At 42.9% G+C, this 20,899-nt stretch overlaps 1 protein-coding gene across 1 annotated transcript in view; it reads left to right on the top strand.

The window, feature by feature from the left end:
- LOC126175557 (trimethylguanosine synthase) overlaps positions 1-19,566 on the top strand; it is a 69,764-nt gene extending 50,198 nt beyond the window's left edge. The window contains exons 8-9 of the mRNA XM_049922407.1: positions 10,823-11,124; positions 19,228-19,566. Coding sequence (XP_049778364.1) covers positions 10,823-11,124; positions 19,228-19,335 — 410 coding nt within the window. The 3' untranslated portion in view covers positions 19,336-19,566. The remainder of the gene's footprint in view (positions 1-10,822; positions 11,125-19,227) is intronic.
- The last annotated feature ends 1,333 nt before the right edge of the window (positions 19,567-20,899 follow it).

The following is a 20,899-nucleotide window of genomic DNA, read 5'->3' as shown; positions in this document are numbered from 1 at the left end:
AAGGAAAAGATGCAGAAAATTACATTTAAACCAGTTAATTGAGTAAAGATAGTAATCAGTCTTTTGATTAGCTTTATAATTAAAAAAATCATTGCATTTGACAAGATTTGAACCTAAGACATTTTAATGTGCAAGAATGTTATACTTGTAACCCTGGTGGCGAGGTTGTAACAATGAATTGAGCCTTAAAAAATTTGGAAAATTTGGTTTTGTGCAATGTACGAAGCTTATCTCCTGTAACCTGATCTTTGTGATACTAACTGCATATGCGGTGCTCAATCATATTTATGAGGAAGGATCCAGTAGTGTTTGGTTAGTGCTGTGTAGGAAATGTGTCTATTTCATTAGCTGTGAAAAGTGTATTTCATTAGCATTGTTTTGTGTGTGTGGTGTGTGTGTGTGTGTGTGTGTGTGTGTGTGTGTGTAATGAAATACAAAACGGACCAGACCCAGTGCCGTGGCTGCCCACTTCAGACATTATAGTGCCTACGGCATCGGCATCCTACTTCACGTCCAACCAACATGGGATGCTTGCATCACGGGATGTATATTCACCAGGAAAACGTATGTCATCTGTGTTGCCAACACAAATATTTACCAACAGCCACAACACAACAGAACATCAGTCTCCGCCAATGGCCTCAAGGGCTGCTACGTGTTTGCGGAGCCTGCAGAACAGGTTTGCCAGAGGTCGCAGCTAGACCAGGAACTACTTTGATATGCCAGGCACTTGATCACAAATAGTTCCGGCGGATACATGCGCCAAACGGTCTTTATAAGGCAGCGTACTGCCGGCAAAGGGCAGTTCGATACGCCAACTTGAAAAGTCTACAGAGCTGCAGCCACGGCCAAACACCTCTTCTAGCTGGCCGATCTCTTGCAGATGGACTTGGTATAATCAATGAACATCTCGACATTGTGCAATTGTTTAATTGTGATCTCTCCCTGTGAAGTCGTGTCTTTTCTATTATTATTTGTTATTGTATATTGTGACAATCCACAGTTGGGATCGCGTCTGCTGTTGTTTTTGAGATTGTATTTTTATTTCATTTTGGTGAGTCCAATAAACTGTTTTCGGACTTGTGTTTTCCGCATATCTATTCTGCTAGTCCAGATACTTCAGTGGTGACGAGTTGGTTTAAGTTTCCCACATTTGCTCAGTTGTTCACCACTATGACAGACAGTATTCCAGGTCTGGATGAACCTACAGTGCGAGTCATAGCGCTGTTAGAATGTAAGCAACAAACGAACAAGCTCATTATTCAGGGGTTACAGGCGATGTCTACCCCTCCTATTGAGGTGCCTACGCAGGGGTCCCACTCAACATCCCTGCTTTTGGGGCTTCGGGCTGTTTCCGCTGCGTTTCCTAAGTTTGACAAATCTGTTGCGCCTTGGGGCAACTACATGGCTTGTCTGGAACAACACTTAATTGCTCATGATGTCACTGGTGACGTTCAGCATCGCGCGTTTTTCCTCGCCTATGTGAGCCCGGATGTTTATCACCTTCTGCAACAGTTTCATCCTGATACAAAACCTCGTGCTCTCTCGTACGAGGTGTTGTTAGCCTATACAATTATTTTGACTCTCAGGGCCACGTGGCGGCGGCATGTCACAAGTTCTTCTGTTGTCAGAAGCTTCCCGCGTAGTCATACAGGGAATGTGTTGTTATGCTGCAAGATCTCTCCCGTGACTGTAGTTTTTTCTGTGGCAACTCCCATTGCAAGCAGTCTTATGCATCGGCCCTCATTCATGATGCGATTCTTGTCCACGCTCCGCATGATACCATACGGACTGATCTTCTGAAGCTGAAAGATCTCTCTTTAGACACCTGTTTATCCATTAACCACACTCATGAGCAGTCCTTTTGCTCTGCTTCCACACTGCAGTCCCCAGTGCAGGTCTTTGGTGCCCGCATTCCCGCGATGCTGGTTCGCATCACCGCAGCTGCCGCAGCAGCACCGGGGCCCCTTCCTGAGGCCACGCCCACCCTCCAGGACCTGGGCGCTGGTCCCACCTGCGCCAAAGGTGGCCGCAGTGGCAGCAGCAGCGAAAATGGTTGCCCTCCTGTAGTCAATGCTTTGACACACATCAGAGGCAAGATTGCCTCTTCCAGAGGATGACCTGTTGCACCTGTGGAAAGCAGGGTTACAAAGCCGAGGTCCGTTGGTCGTTATCATTGATACCCATGGACTGCCCTGCTTTGGACGCCTCTGACTCCGTGGTGGATGAGATGGACTCGATGCCATCAATTTCCTTCATGCAGTCGGTTTTTCTGCACATGACGCCAGCGATCACTCTGGCTGTGCAGGTGGATGTCACTCCCGTCCCTTTTCATATGGGGTCCTCCGCCAACAATATTGATGGGGATTCCCACCGGCAGTTGGTTTCACTGCTACTTAGTCAGTTCCATACTTCTCTGAAGGGGTACAGCAATGACGTCATCCGACTACAGGGGTGGTTCTTGGCTGGGTCCAGTACCTCACTCACAGTGTCACAGCCCGGGTTTTGGTCCTCACTGCCCCCAAGGCCACCAACTGATTGGGAATGGATCTTTCCCCCTTACTGGGCCTCGAGATACATGACTCGGACCTGGACGTCCAGTCATTGTCGGCAGACAATCACTTGCAGCAGCTTCCAAGATGCGTTCTCTGCCACATCTCCAGGGGTCTCCAGGTTCAAAACACATATTGAACTCCTCCCTTCAGCAGTCCTGAAGTTCCACAAGGCTCGTTTAGTACCTCGTTCACCCTCTGTGGCAAACTACAGCAGGAGCTTCGTCGTCTAGAGGCTGAGGGCATCCAGACCCCAGTCCCCCATAGTCATTGGGCTACACCCATCATAGTCCTTGAGAAGTCGAATGGATCTCTTCATATTTGTGGGGATTTTAAGGCTACTGTCAGTGCTCAGTCTGTTATTGACTCCTGACTCATACCCAAGGTTGGTGACATACTGCCCAGGTTGGCTGGTGCCAAGGTGTTTGCCAAAATTGACCTGTGGGACACCTACCTCCAGTTGCCTTTGGACAAATCATCAAAAATGATCTTGGTTATCAATACCGCTTTTGGGCTGTTCTGTTACAACAGCCTTCTGTTTGGGGTTGCTTGTGCTATTTGGAAACATTGACAAGAGACATTCCGGGGATGTCTAACTACTTTGATGACATCTTAGTCGCTGGCATCTCCACGCCAGACTTCGCCCGGAACCTCTGGCGCCTCTTCCATGTTCTTCAGGATGCCGGCTTGAGCACTAATGGCATTCGACCGACACCCCAGTATGTTGAGGCTATTCAGCGGCTGCTGTCCCCGATGGACATCTCCCAGCTCAAGTCAGTAATAAGTCACCTCAATTACTACTGTCATTTTATGCCACATGCCGCAGCTCTGGCGGAACCTCTTCACTGCCTCCTCCGTAAAAATGTTAACTGGGACTGGTCACCGGCTTGTAATAGGGCGTTCTGCCATCTGAAGTCTTTTCTCCTGATGCCGGCTTGCCTTGTCCCTTATAACCTCATCAAGCCTCTCACCCTGGCCAAATTGAGGAGGAGGCATTGGTCATCTTTGGGTTTCAAAAATTCCACGATATCATCTATGACTTCTGCCTCACATTATACACCAACCACAAGCCTCTGGTCTTTTTGTTCAGCACTATGTCTGCCATCCCCATGAGGACAGTTTGCCGCCTCCAGCACAGGGCCTCGTTCCTCACGGAATATTCGTACGACATCCATTTCCGGGCCACAGCTCTTCATGCCAGCGAGGATCTTCTGTCTTGTCTCCCACTGGGTGATGACCTTGAGTTCAATGCTGACCCGGTTGCCTGTTTCCAACTGGAAGACAACCGTGCCAAGGCAGTGGCTGATTTGCCACTGGATGCCAAACTAGTCGCATGGCAGAAGACCTGACCCTCCAGGCACTAATGCACCATGTTCAGCATGGGTTGCCATCAGACATTCATCTACTGCTGCAAAGGAGGTCCAGGCCTACTGGCATCACTGCCAGGATCTGTCTGTCAGAGATGGGGTCCTCATCATCTCGGGTGATAATGATCGTTGGCGGGTTGTGCTGCTGCCCTCCCTCCACTAGCGGGCCTTGGAGTTCCTGAACATTGGTCATTGGGAGATTGTCATGACGAAATGGACTGCCTGCCAGCGCGTCTGCTGGAGGGGGATGGATGCTACCATCACCTGAATGGTGGCCTCATGTCCAACGGCACCAGAATGCACCCCTCCGATGCCTGTTACTGTGACCTCCTCCTCCTCCTCGGTTATGTTTGCACTTGGATTTCATGGGTCCATTACTCCTCGGCTCCTCCTGGCATGTTCTTGTGGATGCAGGCAGTGGGTTTTCTTACGTCTCCCACATGTCCTCCACAACGTCCCCCCGTATCATCCGAGCTCTTTCCCACATCTTTGCCATTGAGGACCTTCCAGAGACATTGGTGACTGACAACAGCCCTGAATTTACATCTGCTGAATTTACCTCCTCCTGCCCCATGCTGGGCATCCAGTTGATTTATACCACTTCCTTTCATCCTGCATCTAATGGATTAGTCAAATGGTTTGTCCATTCATTCAAAGCCCAGATGTCAAAATTGTGTTCCCAACACTCCCTGGACGAGGTCCTTACCATCTTTGTTTCCTTCTACTGGTCCACTTTTCAGGATGGGTCATCCGCAGCTAAAAACTTCACAGCCGCTCTTATCGGTCCCCCTTGTCTCTCCTGTCTCCGTCTTCTCGTTGTCCAGCTCCTCCACTTTCGACAGGCCCCGTTTTTCTCTGCAGGATCCGGTCTGGGCTGTGGCGTTCACCCGGAATCATCCTCGATGGGTCCCCGCCAGGGTCTCGTTGCTCATCAGCCACAGTATGGCGGCTGTCACCCATGCCGACGGCTTGGTTTGCTGGAAGCACATCAACCAGCTTTGCCCCCAGTGTGGTCCACAGCCAGCTCCTCTACCATCTCCAGGGTCGTCGGCCCTTGGGGATGACGGTGCTTCTCTCCCCGCCCAACCACCACCTCTGATGGCTCTGCCGGTCACACCCCAGGCAGACCCTCCAGCAGCAGCCCGTACGCCCATGGATGTGGATCCTGCACCTGTGGCCATCCCCCCAGTATCCTGTTGCCGATGACCCTAGGGCCCGACATCGAGATAAGCCTTCTACTTACCCGGTGGAGGGGTTAGGTCTGCTGTGGCCGCCCACTTCTGACATTGTAGCGCCTACGGCATTGGCATTCCACTTCACAGCCAATCAACACAAGATGCCTTCATGACAGGGCATATATTCACCAGGAAAACCTTATCATCTGTGTTGCCAACACAAATATTTACCAGCAGCCACAACACAACAGCACACCAGGTCTTCATTAAGAGCCGCTAGGGACCACTACCCGTTCGCGGAGCCTACAGATCAGCTTCACCAGAGGTTGCAGCTAGCCCAGGAACTATTTTGATACGCCAGGCACGTGATTGCAAATAGTTCCGGTGGATACATCTGCCAAATGGGCTTTGTAAGAAGGCACATTGACGGCAAAGGGCAGTTCAATGCACCGCTTGGATGTCTAGAGAGCTACACAAAGGCCAGGCGCCTCTTGTAGCTGGCCGATCCCTTGCAGATGGACTTGGTATAATCAGCGAATATCTCGACATTGTAGAATTGTTTGATTGTGATCTCTCCCCGTGAAGAGTTGGGTCTTTTCTATTATTATTTGTTATTGTATATCGGTGATGATCCACAGTTGAGATTGTATGTTTATTTCGTTTTGGTGAGACCAGTAAATGGTTTTTGGACTTGTGTTTTCCACATTTCTGTTCTGCTAGCATGGATACTTCACCCAGGATTTGAGATCCAAACACATCAAGAAAGAAAGCCAGATAAGAAATTGGAAGTGAAGTGACCAATTGTTGTAGGAGTTTGGCAGTGACAAATGGTTCAAGTGTGATGTTGAACACTCTGATTGGAGGAAATCAGCTCCAGTGTGGAAAGTGTCAACCATCAAGTAATGTTAGTCAGGCTATAATCTTCCTTCCTTTTTTTTCTTTGTGGAAATGCTCTGCAAAACTAAGAAATGGTTCTCACAGTCCTTTGTTAGGTGAATATCAGTTTGATCACATAATGATCTCTCGCATGAATAAAACTGAAGCTACGAAACTCAAAATCCTCAGATGTCTAGAATTACATTTGATCACTACTACAAAATTCTTCATAGATGTGATTCATACGAAGAAAGGAAAAAGAAAAAAAGAAACAGAAAATTGAAAATGAAAGCTCCAGAACACGCAGATTACGTAAAAGACTTCAAAGGAAAGAAAATTTCACAGAGGAAACAGAATAATCAGACCCACAAAATTCAGAAAGTGAATACGAAAAATACAAGCAATAGAAATATTCAGTAAATTAGTAGAGAACCTTAAAAATAAATCCGCCAAATATGCCCCATTGTCATTTCAGTTCAGAAACAAACATGGCGAAATTGCACATACCAAGAGTAATACTTGTAACATCCACACTGAAAACTTTCTAAATTACTTAACTATGAACAATATCACAAAAAATGTGTTTTATGTATACACAGTGAAATAGAGATTCAGAACCACCAAGTATGAAGAAATTAAAGGATATAATTAAATCTCTGGACGAAATAAAGTTTGAGAGTGGACAAAAACACGAGATAATTATGGAAAAATGCAGGAGGGGGGAAATCAGACATTTTTCATGAAATATGACAATTTGAAAAAAATCCTAAATATTTGAAGATGGTAATAGTACATCCACTATCTAAAAATGAAGATAGCCCTAAACAATAATTGTGGAATGTCAATACTTTCAGGTACTTGTAAAGTTTTGTCCAAAGCTCTCCTTGACTAAGCGGACCTACAGCTAGATCCTCAACTTTTTAAATAATGTGATGTACTCAGAAAAGGGCGATCATAAGTGAAACAAACTGGGAATCTTAGGACTCGAGTAAATAATTTCTAATGCACAACAAGCGAAAAAGTCATAAAATGTGTCAGTTTCAAACATTTTTAGTAACAGCATAGTCCAAGAACCTCTGTTTGGAATAGTTGCTGAATTTGGATTAGATCAAAAGACAACAAACATCATAAACGTTCAGAGACTGTTCAAAAATGAAATTTAATAGAGAATTGAGCAACAAAGATAATATTTATAGATTCATAAATTTTCATACTTAATTTATTTTCAAGAAAGAAGGAAGAAAAGAAGAGGCCTTGGAAGATTTATACTTTCTCAATAATGTAGTCACAACTTACACTCCTGGAAATTGAAATAAGAACACCGTGAATTCATTGTCCCAGGAAGGGGAAACTTTATTGACACATTCCTGGGGTCAGATACATCACATGATCACACTGACAGAACCACACGCACATAGACACAGGCAACAGAGCATGCACAATGTCGGCACTAGTACAGTGTATATCCACCTTTCACAGCAATGCAGGCTGCTATTCTCCTATGGAGACGATCGTAGAGATGCTGGATGTAGTCCAGTGGAACGGCTTGCTATGCCATTTCCACCTGGCGCCTCAGTTGGACCAGCGTTCGTGCTGGACGTGCAGACTGTGTGAGATGACGCTTCATCCAGTCCCAAACATGCTCAATGGGGGACAGATCCGGAGATCTTGCTGGCCAGGGTAGTTGACTTACACCTTCTAGAGCACGTTGGGTGGCACGGGATACATGCGGACGTGCATTGTCCTGTTGGAACAGCAAGTTCCCTTGCCGGTCTAGGAATGGTAGAACGATGGGTTCGATGACGGTTTGGATGTACCGTGCACTATTCAGTGTCCCCTCGACGATCACCAGTGGTGTACGGCCAGTGTAGGAGATCGCTCCCCACACCATGATGCCGGGTGTTGGCCCTGTGTGCCTCGGTCGTATGCAGTCCTGATTGTGGCGCTCACCTGCACGGCGCCAAACACGCATACGACCATCATTGGCACCAAGGCAGAAGCGACTCTCATCGCTGAAGACGACACGTCTCCATTCGTCCCTCCATTCACGCCTGTCGCGACACCACTGGAGGCGGGCTGCACGATGTTGGGGCGTGAGCAGAAGACGGCCTAACGGTGTGCGGGACCGTAGCCCAGCTTCATGGAGACGGTTGCGAATGGTCCTCGCCGATACCCCGGGAGCAACAGTGTCCCTAATTTACTGGGAAGTGGTGGTGCGGTCCCCTACGGCACTGCGTAGGATCCTACGGTCTTGGCGTGCATCCGTGCGTCGCTGCGGTCCGGTCCCAGGTCGACGGGCACGTGCACCTTCCGCCGACCACTGGCGACAACATCGATGTACTGTGGAGACCTCACGCCCCACGTGTTGAGCAATTCGGCGGTACGTCCACCCGGCCTCCCGCATGCCCACTATACGCCCTCGCTCAAAGTCCGTCAACTGCACATACGATTCACGTCCACGCTGTCGCGGCATGCTACCAGTGTTAAAGACTGCGATGGAGCTCCGTATGCCACGGCAAACTGGCTGACACTAACGGCGGCGGTGCACAAATGCTGCGCAGCTAGCGCCATTCGACGGCCAACACCGCGGTTCCTGGTGTGTCCGCTGTGCCGTGCGTGTGATCATTGCTTGTACAGCCCTCTCGCAGTGTCCGGAGCAAGTATGGTGGGTCTGACACACCGGTGTCATTGTGTTCTTTTTTCCATTTCCAGGAGTGTATTTTATCAAGGACTCCTTTGTGTAATGGCAGAAATGAAGTTTCTTGGTATACCCTTCTGTAACAGTACAGCATCATGTCAATTCCTATGGCTACTGCCAGGATGCTATTTTTCTACTATTTTAATATTTTTCTTTTAAATGTTAATAAGGCTTGACTTATCATTCATGAATGTGCTACTAGTATGACAGAGAATGATAGCCTTCAATCTTGCACACACTATTTTGTACAGTTAGTCCTCATTCTCTTTCATTTTATAACACCGTACAAAATTTTTACCAGTCTGTTGTATTACACTGCACAATGCAAGCATGCAGCTGCATGATGCATTAATCTTAATAAACAAATTTTTTAATACTGAGCAAAGTGGGACAATGAGAAGACACTGGACTCTCATTTGGACCGGTGTTCAAATCACCATCCAGTTTAAAATTTTCTGTGGTTACTCTTAATAACTTAAGCCAAATACCAGGATGATTACTTAACTTCCTTCAATCAAAAGTTCTGCTCCATCTCCATTAAGTTAGTCATCAAAATGACAATAAGATTCCTTCCTTCGTATTATGTAGACTAAAATTGGTGCATAAAGCCGCACAGGGTAGCAGCACTGTCTGAAGCGCTTTGTCATGGTCCATGCGGCTCCCCCGTCAGAGGTTCGAGTCCTCCCTCGGGCATGGGTGTGTGTGTTGCCCATAGTGTAAGTTAGTTTAAGTTAGATTAAGTAGTGTGTAGGCTTAGGGACCAATGACCTCAGCAATTTGGTCCTATAAGACCTTACCATAAATTTCCAGTTTGGTGCATAATGCATTTCTCATAATGTTAAAATGGATGTAACACATTGCATCAAATGTTGTGTTGAGACTTTCTTACCCATTGTTATTGATTAAAACAATTTACTTTTCTGGGACACTTTCCTGTTTAGGTATTGTTTCTACATGTGGAGTACTGTTATGGGTTTGATGCAACTCTCCATACTAGTCTTACCTGTGCAAGCCTCTTCATCTCTGCATAACTGCTGCAACTTGAACTAAGTTGCTGTAGTCCAGCTTTGGTCTCCTCTTACAGATTTCCGCCCCCTCTCTTTCCCTGTCTTTGACACTCTCTCTCTCTCTCTCTCTCTCTCTCTCTCTCTCTCTCTCTCTCTCTCTCTCTCTCTCCCCCCCCTCATTCCGTGCTCCATTTATTCTCACAAATAGATTCAGTACCTCTTCATTCATTATTCAATCTATCCAACCAGTCATCAGCATTCTTTTGTATCACCACTATTTAGAAGTTTTTATTTTCCTCTCGTATGTGCTGTTTTATCACCCCACACTTCCATATAATGCTACATCCCAGACAAATGCTTCAATGTCAACAAGTTAACTTTTTCAGAATTTTTTTTTAGTTAATTCCTGCATCTGCCATTATCACCTGATACTTTGTGTCTAATTTCATAATCTAATTCCATAAGCATTGACTTGATTTTAGTTGAATACACTCCATTATTGCTTCTGTTGATGTTCATCTTATATCATCTTTTTAAGACACTATCCACTCCTTTTCAGCTGATCTTCCAAGCCCATTGCCGTCTCTGTCAGACTTAAAATGTCTTTGGTACAGCGCAAAGTTTTTATTTCTTCTACCTGAAGATTAATTCCCAAATTTCACAATCATTTTCTTTACTGACTGCTCAATGTTTCACTATCTTCTCACTGACTCTGTCCTGTTAATGTTCTTAGACACTTATACTTGCTGTCTGGTTTTTAGTCTTTTGCTCCCTGTTTCCTGTTTCTGATCACACCAGAGCTTCAAAGAATGTATTCTAGCCAATGTTGTTTAAACTTTTCCTATACCTACAAATGCTGTAAATAAGTGTTCGTCTCCTAAGATAAGTGAAAGGATGCATCTTTCTTTGCATGTTCCTTCATTTCTTGGGAAACCCATCTGGTTATCCACTAAGTCAGCTTCTACTAATCATTCCATTCATCTGTAAATAATTAATGTTAGTGTTTTTCAGTGCTGACTTACTAAATTAAATTTCAATTGACACAATTTGTAAGACCATGTTAATGTCTGCTAATATATCACACCCAAGTGGTGTTAATAATCATTGTTGTAATGTTACTAAAGTATAAACTTGTTTTCTTTGGCAGTGATTGCAATTGATATTGATCCAGAGAAAGTGGCTATAGCAAAGCACAATGCTGGAATTTATGGTGTGGCAGATCGCATAGAGTTCTTAGTTGGTGACTACCTCAATTTAGCTCCATCTCTGAGAGATATTGATGTGGTGTTCCTTAGTCCACCATGGGGTGGTCCTAAATATCTTGACGTTGATGTTTTTGATATTGACCACATCATGCCTCCAGTTGGTGGTAGTCATTTGTTTGAAATTTCAAAGGCTATAACTGAAAACATTGCGTATTACGTCCCACGGAATGTAAACACAGACCAGGTAACTACTTTTTTGTCTCCTGCTTAGAATTAATGTGAACGTCAAATGAGTCTTGAATGAATTATGATAGTCATAGATTAAGCATACCATAGGAATTATTTAGCCGTATCATGCAGACTGACAGACATGCACATTAAGCTTGCTGCATAGTTTAAAACACACATCCTCTGAACCAGTTTCCGGAAGGTATAATTTTGATAGTACTAGTATTACATACAGAAAATAAGATACATAAATGGGCAATATTCAAAACCTCGCACGAATGTTATCTGCTATAGTAGAGACTTGACTGTTTTTGGCAAAAAGAAGTAAATTTTTCATAAATAGTTGATTACAAATTTAAAAATTTCCCAACCTATGTGCCTGAGGACAAAATTCATTGAAAAAGAAACAAAAATAAAATAAAAGGGAAATAAAAACAGTCATTGGAGACAAAATTATGATAAAAGAGAGTAAATAATTTTTATTCTCTATGAGAGCTTTTTGAGTGGAATATTTGCTACTGCAAGAACTTAGTTTTTTCCAAAATGATCTTTGCTTGTTAACTTCCATTGGCTTTATGTAAGCTTTCAGCAAGTGGTTGTTTCTGTTGAGAAGCAGCAGCATTTTCTCACTTTTGAAGGTAGTACGTCCTTTATTTAAGGTATTTCCCAACATTCTTTGTTTTCCATCCAGTTCAATAATTACAGAATCAGCAGAACACCGATTTAAAATCTGTCGCCCTGATTTTCTTATTGCAGAGTCCTTTGAAGGGCTGAGTGACCCGCACTTGACAATGCTGCAGATAGAACTAACAAGCTATTTACAGTGGAAGTAGAACCCAAAGTAACTCTACTTTCATATTATAGGGAGACTTGGGGTGGGTGCAATAAGAGGGTGGTTTGATAAGTCTGGTAAATTTACATGAAAGAATTGAAAATTTTTGGTGTGTGTTCATAGTTGGCAAGTTTGATAATTCAAGTATTCTATAGAGAATTTCAGCAATGTACATCATATAATTCATTGTTGACAGCTGTCTGAATTGGTCAGTGTGCCAACTGCAGTTGAAAATAGAGAAAACAGAGGTTTGTGCTGCTGTTAAATATTTTAATTTGAAGGGTTGGACTGCTGCACAAATTAAAACAGAAGTGGGTGACATTCACATGGACTCTGAGCCATAATTGAAGACAATTTACTTTTGAATTAATGAATGTAAATATGGTCGGGCAAGCACCAAAAATGAAATGCGCTCTAGCCGTCCAGTTGAGTTTGTCACAAAGGAAACCATTGACAGAATCCATGATATGGTAATGCAAGACTGCTGAATAAAAATTCACGGAATTTCTGAGACTAGGCATCTCAACTAAGCGGGTGCATAATATCCGGCATGGAGAATTGTCTCTGAAGAAGCTGTGTGCAAGATGGGTGCTGCAATTGCTCACAGTCGACCAAAAGTGTACCCGACACAACATCTCAGCACAACTTCTGGCGATGATTAATCACAGTCTACAAGATTATTACTATTATTATTATTATTTTCCGCCTTGGGTCCATCATTACACACCAGAGTCGAAACAGCAGTTAAAACAATGGACAGTGGCCGGTAAAAGTGCACAGAAGACAAAGAGTATTCTGTAAGCTGGCAAGGTGACCTTCTTCTTCTTCTTTGGGGGGGGGGGGGGGGGGGGGCCAAGGAATAATATTCATAGATTACTTCGAAAATGGTAGAACCATCACCAGATCCTATTACACCTCACTGTTGATAGTCTAAACCTTGCATTGGCTAAAAAAAAAATGTCCAAGGTTGACACACAAAGAGCTCTTTCACGGTGATGATGCACCATCCCATACATCAGTGATAACAATGGTGAAAGTACATAAACTGGTCTCTCATCCACCCTGTTCACCAGAGTTAGCCCCCAAGCGACTTCTTCATGTTCCCTAATTTGAAACTTTTTGCTTTCTGGGAAGAAATTTTCATCAAATGGGGAAGTGACAATTACAGTCGTAAGTATTTTGCATAGTTTGACTGAACCGATTTTCCTGATGGGATGAAAAAGCTGGAAGATCTCTGAACCAAGTGTGTATCCCTCTCAGGATACAATGTTGAGAAGTAAAATGAGTTGTTTAAGAAATAAAAATTTTTCTTGCAAGACTTCTCAAACCACCCACTGTATGGGCTGTACAATGCAGTGGGCAACCACAAACATAAACAAACAAACAAACAAACAAACAAGCAAGCAAACAAGTACCTTGAGTGTCTGATAGTTTTGAAGCAGCACAGATGGAAAATGCCCCAACTCCCTTGTGCAGGTCAGCCAGTTTTTACTCATGTTCTTAGTTTTTGCAAAAGCACAGTTGACACATGAATTGTCCATCCCTTTTGATGTCATGAGAGCTGTACTCGAACTTTGTTATGAACAGGCTTACCTCTTCGCTCGTTTCAAAATACAAAAATAGCAAGCTACACAAAGAAAAGCAGAGTGCGCAACATATTTGGTAATGGGTAATGTGCAGTTGCCAGCAATGGTTGGCAACAATGTAAATCATGTAGTTAGTTCAGACCCAACCTCTACCACTATATTGCACAACCATAATTTAAAACACCCCACACCCAAAACTGTCTTGTAGTCCACAGTTTCAAAGAATGCTAACTTGAACCAGCAGGCAAATGTTTCTCTGTTTTAAAATGTCAGGTCCCACATTGCCATAACCAGTATATGGTGCATATATTCTGGAGAGCATTCAGCCTTCTACTGTTTGACTTGAGAATGGAGGATAACTTACAACTGCTCTGATACATTGTTTCATTCATGCATGGGTGTGCTCCTATTTTGCAAATTTGTTCTTATACACATTCTCTTTCTAAATTGGGCTTTGTTGGATGTGCAATACCATTAACTGAAATTTAGTTACCTTCATTTTCTGCTTATAAGCATTGAAATAGTATTTCAATCTGTCAGAGATAAAATAGTTCAGTATTTTGAATACAATTGATATGGAATGGCATCTATTACACAGATTTGTATTTTGAGACAATCTACATTTATTGCATTTGCAAATGTTCCAGGTCCTTTAGTACAAGCCATGCAAATTGTACCACACTGCTGCAAGTGAGTTAAAGATATCGCAGGTCAGGTGTTTCATTGTACAGGTTTATATGGTATCAGTTTGTAAATGGTGACTGAGTAGTAGTTCAGTAGAACTGAAAAGGTGGGTGTTCATTATTTTTCTTTTTGCATCACAAGTCACTCAGTTTCTGTGATGGGAAACAATTAGATTTATTGTGCATAATGTCATCTGTGAGGAGGTACCTAACACACTAAATGAAACATTTAATGTGAATCCACTCATTGGAATGAATAGCAGCAGTTGGTGAAATTGATAAGATTAAGCAAAAAGATGCACAGTCTTTTTATGCTCGTAGCATGATTGTCCCTTACAAATTATTTTTACTTCATTAGCGGGGTGCGTGCGAGCTAACCAGCATCGGTACATTCAGAATGTTGTTAGAGCCGTTCTTTTGCTGTTCTTACAATAGGAAGTGGTGGGTTGTCCCAACAGGATAATGCTCACCCATGCAGTGACTGTGAAACTCAGTGTGCCATGCAAGATGGTATATGGACATGTCTCCAGTCGAGCAAGTGTTGGATAAGACAGGACAATAAATGACCCTCCAACCAACAATTCTTTCAGAGCTATGTGACCGTGTCGAGCAGGTGTGGCCTAATGTGTCACAGGACACTATTCGCTATCTTTACAACTGACTGGATGCCAGAGTCAGTGCCTGCATTGCTGCTCATGGAGGCTACACTAATATGGGTGTTTCAGCATGGGTTGATACCTGGTAGCTCAAAACTGCTTCTGTTATTGATTTGTACCGAGCGAGGTGGCGCAGTGGTTAGCACAATGGACTCGCATTCGGGAGGACGACGGTTCAATCCCGTCTCCAGCCATCCTGATTTAGGTTTTCCGTGATTTCCCTAAATCGTTTCAGGCAAATGCCGGGATGGTTCCTTTGAAAGGGCACGGCCGATTTCCTTCCCCATCCTTCCCTAACCCGAGCTTGCACTCCGTCTCTAATGACCTCGTTGTCGACGGGATGTTAAACACTAGCCTCTGTTATTGATTTGTAAATGTAATCAAGTCATTTCATTTACTCCATATACACGGTTGCAACAATAAATCTTGAGTGAATTGGAAATTCTAATGGGGTGTACTATTTTATTTTATTTTATTTTTTTTCCTGGAAATGTAATTGAGAAACAGTAAGGAAAAATGTAACATCGAATAATAAGTATCTAAATGTAGTATAAATGTATTAATGACAATGAAAGAAGGGTGCAGCTATCAGTGTAAGGTGAGATCCATTAGTTTGTATAGTGAAGTACCCATCTATGAAGTTGAAAGTGGTGATCTCAGGAGACAAATTAAAATTCTGTGTGTAGTGAAGCAGCCACCAAAGTTGTGGTTAATGTATTGCAGAGTACTTACTACTGCAGGATATTGTACGTTACCTGGATAGTCCATTTTACTGCTTGGGACAAATAAGCGGTCCGCCTTCTGCAGATTCAGAACCCTCGTTCATTTCTTTGTGAACAGATTATACCTTGGGGGGGGGGGGGGGGGGGGAGCAAGCCTTCGGGCTCTCAGACTGCTGTTTCTGATTTAATAGCAAGTTTTCCATTTCTTTCTGTGTCTGGTGCTGGCTGCTATTGAGCAGGATGAACCATGAAGCCAGCCAGGTCAGTGGTGGCAGTATTGCAGATGCAGGAGTGGGTATGCTGGCCAACAGTGCAATGGTCAGCTGTGTCATATGTAGAAGTGGAATGGAATTACCCTCCTCCAGTGGCAGCGAGACGAGTGGGATTCTTGTAGGTGGCTCCGATAAAACATTCTTCAGTGGCAGAAATTCAGAAGACTGTAGGAGGGGACGTAGTGCATCCTACATACAAGCTACCGTATTCCAATTGTAGTGCCTCTTCTGCTGTCATATTATAGTATGCTATTTTATATTCAGTATACTTCTGCTTGCAGGTTTCACTGCAATTCTTATCTGGGTGTCCAGCAGTAGATACACTAAATAACCCACTCGAAATTGCATTCAGGTACGTTGTGTAGTGTGGCACGTTTTGCACATTGTACACCACTGTGTTACTATTTTTGGGTGCAGCCATAACTGAGGCATTCATAACATTGCTTGAAATTGTCAACATAAGGTTCTGCGGCACACCTCATATTCATAATGCAGACTGCTGTCAGAAGTATGTGACCAGCGAAAGCAGTTTAACTGATCAAGATGGAGCGTATTTAATTTCCCGATGGCTCAAGCCTTTCTTTTAGGCTACCGTGAGCATGAAAAATTTTCATTTCTGAAGCCAGTTCTCGGCAAGTACATTGTTAACGATGTTAATATCTACATCTTGTATCAAGCCCTGCTTGACAACGAAGAAACCAGGCACCAGGTGTGTAAAATTTCATTAACTTGGGGCGTGTGTAGCAAGAACACTGTTTGCCCACTGTGGCAATTTGAACTCTATCTGCCCATGGTTTCTACCTTTCTTTTTGAACATCAGACTCCATTAATACTACCAACATAAATTCAAGCCCGGAACGAACTACTTCTGAAAACATCTTACCTTTCACCTTCATATAACAAAGCAAATGTGTCAAATTACCTTGCGCAAAAGGTTCCTGACACACAATACTCCAAAATAGACCAAACAGAAAGAATAGTGTCAACAAAGTGTTGTTTGCCACCAACAGAAGAAGCATCGACTGTGATAAGAAAGGAATCGCTACTCTTTTCATACCTACGGCGGCGCGAAGCAGTTGCGTCACCGTCTGGAACATGTCCAAGCCGGTCAGGCATGTCCTTGAAGGATTTGCGCAAGACCTAAATCGCGCCATTAGTAATACTAGGTGGCGGCGATTGACTTTCTTCGCCGGGAGCACAGGACAAGTGAAGACTCTTCACAATCTCAATTTGACGACGGATGGGAAGTGCCGCTGTCACGCATGCCAGCGTACCTATTCGGTGCTGCAGGGGCATCCTCTGCGAGTGAAAACCCTGTGGTAGCCTCATTAGAAAGTCAATCGCCGCCATCTAGTATTACGAATGGCGTGATTTAGGTCTTGCACAACTCCTTCAAGGCCGCCTGTAGGCCAGGACGTGCCTGACCGGCTTGGACATGTACCAGACTCTGTGCACCACCTCACAGATTAGTATGCTTACTGACACGGTTGACAAATGTTACACTTGGAATTGCTGAGAGGCAGAGAAATACATTCAGCATATATAAGAAATGAGTTAGAATCATCTAATCCATATTGGTGGGAATTGCGTCAGTCTCGTCTCATTTCTTTTGTCTACTTTTGTGGTATGTTGCTTCTCCATCTCTCGAGAATATCCATCTCTTCTTTATTCCTCAGATTGTCTCAGTTCTCTCAATCGGTGCTGTTGATAGTGGTTTTCAACTAACTAAATTGTTGTGTTCCCCTTCACATGCTACAGCAGATTTTATACTATTTTGTGTACATTAAGCTTGGCTCTACTGTTGCCCACAACACGATTCCCTTTCTTGACAGTTTTCAATGCTTTTTGTACCACAGTAAGTGTACCCACTTTCTTCGGGTCCACTGTTGGGTCACTCAATTTCTTCGATATTGCACTTAAATTTTTGCCATAAGTTCACTACCTTTGTCTGCACTTGCATCTTCCAGTCCTTTATTGTCCAGGTTGACATAATTTGCAGTTATAATGTTCGATATGTTACCCGTCAGTGCTAATGCATTGTCCTGTTTGTTCATTTAGTACTTTTTCTCTGTCAGTTTCCATGACTCAGTTAGCCCTAAGGGCTAAAGCCCTATCATAATTCCACACAGTTTCCTTAATGTTTCTGAATACTGTTGTTATTGCTTTTGGCCAAAACAAGGAGGGAGTAAACATTTATTTTAATTAAATTGGGTTAACCTTAGTTCATTTACAAATTCAGCTTAACTCTGGCAGAGGTGTTCGTAGATATGTTCCACACCATAAAAATACTATGTGAAAAGTATATGCCTTTAAAGAGGTAATTTGTATAGGAATTGGGGGGGGGGGGGGGGCGGCGGGCAGGGCGGTGGCGTGCCTCAGTAGGGTGGGAAATTTTGTTTTGTACCAGACTACTCAGGTAATAGGAAATTATCATTTAAACAGATAGGTGTCCTGCAAATGTCACAGCTATGTGGGAGATACCGTAGTGTTTGAAATGGCAAGTACAGCTGTTTGCTCGTGGATTTGACATATATTGAAAATGTACTTCACCTTTATTAAGACTGCATTCTACATCAACTACGATGGAGGAATATTTTCTAATTTGAAACTTGGCAAAAATTGTGTATTTAGGTGACCCAAAGAGTAAGATAAAGCCTCATTCCTGTGGTCTCTCTGTTTGAGAGTGAACCTCTTAGAAGAAAAATAATTACCGTGCCTGTGAAATGATCGTTCAGTGAAGGATGTTATACATTTGGTTTTAGGCAAATACTCATTGGAGGGGAAAAAAATATTGCTTATGTTAAATCAGCTAAAGCTGACATACTTTAATTAGTGGTGCTTTTAATTGATCACTGGTGATATAGTCACGTTTGTGTATCTTTCAAAGGAAACTGGAAAGCTTGCTGCCCGAACTGTGAGTGTAGTTTGTGTTTTCAAAAACAAGTTTTCTAAAACTTAAAGCTTGTCTGCTTACTTCAACTTTCAAGGATCTATTTTATATTTGAAATCTGAGGAAGTGGATCAACTGTGATGAACACTGCTGGTGTGTAGAAAGAGAACATCATGCATAACAGTGTACTGTTGGTGCACCTGTTTGAGAAAGAGCTTAATGACCCTTCTGTTTTACAAACTCATTGGTTGTAACTCCAGTGTAAGCGATTCCTGGAGTTGTACTTTTGTTTTAAATCAGGTAAGAGTTTGGTCTCTTACATAACAAAAACCTTGGTACATAATACATTTTTTTAAAAAATTTTGTCTGGTAATTGATGTAATTGTTTCATAATAATTATGGCATATCACTATGATGCTCACTTACTAGCCTTTGCAACTTGTGCAACACACAATGATATGGTTATTTTATATTTCAGCTGGTGATGCTTGCAGGTCCAGGTGGTCAAGTAGAAATAGAACAAAATTTTCTCGACAAGAAACTTGTGGCAGTCACAGCATATTATGGAGAACTTATACATGAGTAACAGTTAGGCAATTAATGTACCAATAAACATTTTTTAATATCGTTTGATGACTCTGTGTTATTTATGAAAATGTAACTCATGTACTCAGTACATTGTGAAGGAACGGCGACTCCTCATAAGTATTGAGCTATGTTTGTGTATTACCCAAAACATGTGTCTGTTTTAAAAGTTTTGTGCATGATCTCTGAATATATTGACAAAATTTATAATAAATGCAGATTGTACTTCAAAGTATTGAGTGTAGTGTCAGCCTGCTAATCCTAAGTGACTTAACAGATATTTGGTTCATCTACATTTATACTCCGCAAGCCACCCAACGGTGTGTGGCGGAGGGCACTTTACGTGCCACTGTCATTACCTCCCTTTCCTGTTCCAGTCGCGTATGGTTCGTGGGAAGAACGACTGCCTTAAAGCCTCCGTGCGTGATCTCCTCGGGAGGTATAAGTAGGGGGAAGCAATATATTCGATACCTCATCCAGACACGCACCCTCTCGAAACCTGGCGAGCAAGCTACACCGCGATGCAGAGCGCCTCTCTTGCTGAGTCTGCCACTTGAGTTTGTTAAACATCTCCGTAACGCTATCACGGTTACCAAATAACCCTGTGACGAAACGCGCCGATCTTCTCTGTCAACCCGATCTGGTACAGATCCCACACTGATGAGCAATACTCAAGTATAGGTCAAACGAGTGTTTTGTAAGCCACCTCCTTTGTTGACGGACCACATTTTCTAAGGACTCTCCCAATGAATCTCAACCTGGTACCCGCCTTACCAACAATTAATTTTATATGATCATTCCACTTCAAATCGTTCCGCACACATACTCCCAGTGTTTGTTCCACTATCATATAATCATACAATAAAGACCTCTGTTACAGTTGTCAGTGATTAATAGAGCCATTAACATGTATATAATTAAAATATAGTATGGAATAGGAGTGCTTACACCAGTGTTGAAGATCAAATGGGAAGTATCATATAGTCAGTCAAATCTCAATATTTAAGGAACCCTTTGCGATTGTTGGAAAAATTGGGGAAACAAATATGTAGTAAAAATATTTTACCTCTGAAGATCACATAAATAAAACATTACATCCAACAGATTCAGATTACACTCTGCACTCTAATATTAGACTTAAATTTCTAAGAACGAGTATCCCATTACTTTCTGCAAACATCATTTCTTTATGCATGACATGGGTGGTGCTAAAGTGTTACATATGTGATTTTTTTGCTGTTCATCCTATTCAATGTGTCGCACACAAATTCTGGAATGGTAACAAACGAACTGAGAAATGATTTATTGTGTATTGTGCATTAGAGTTCTGGTTCCAAGATAGTGGAAGCAAATAGGTGTTATGTTTAATCATCAATGAATCTGCCCCAAACTACAGTTTGTCTACACCATCCTTTTTCTTTCAAATCCAATGCAACAGTTAGTAATTAGCTTAGATTCATTATAAAATGATGCATGGAAGGACATTGACAACCACTGGCTATAGAATGAAATGATGATGATAATATGCCAGACTGCAACTCGAACCAAAATTTCCTGCTTATCGT

The sequence above is a fragment of the Schistocerca cancellata genome, chromosome 3 (assembly GCF_023864275.1).
Source record: "Schistocerca cancellata isolate TAMUIC-IGC-003103 chromosome 3, iqSchCanc2.1, whole genome shotgun sequence".
NCBI classification, from domain to species: Eukaryota; Metazoa; Arthropoda; class Insecta; order Orthoptera; family Acrididae; genus Schistocerca; species Schistocerca cancellata.
Note: the sequence above shows the minus strand (reverse complement) of the source record. Positions and strands in the feature narration are given on the sequence as shown.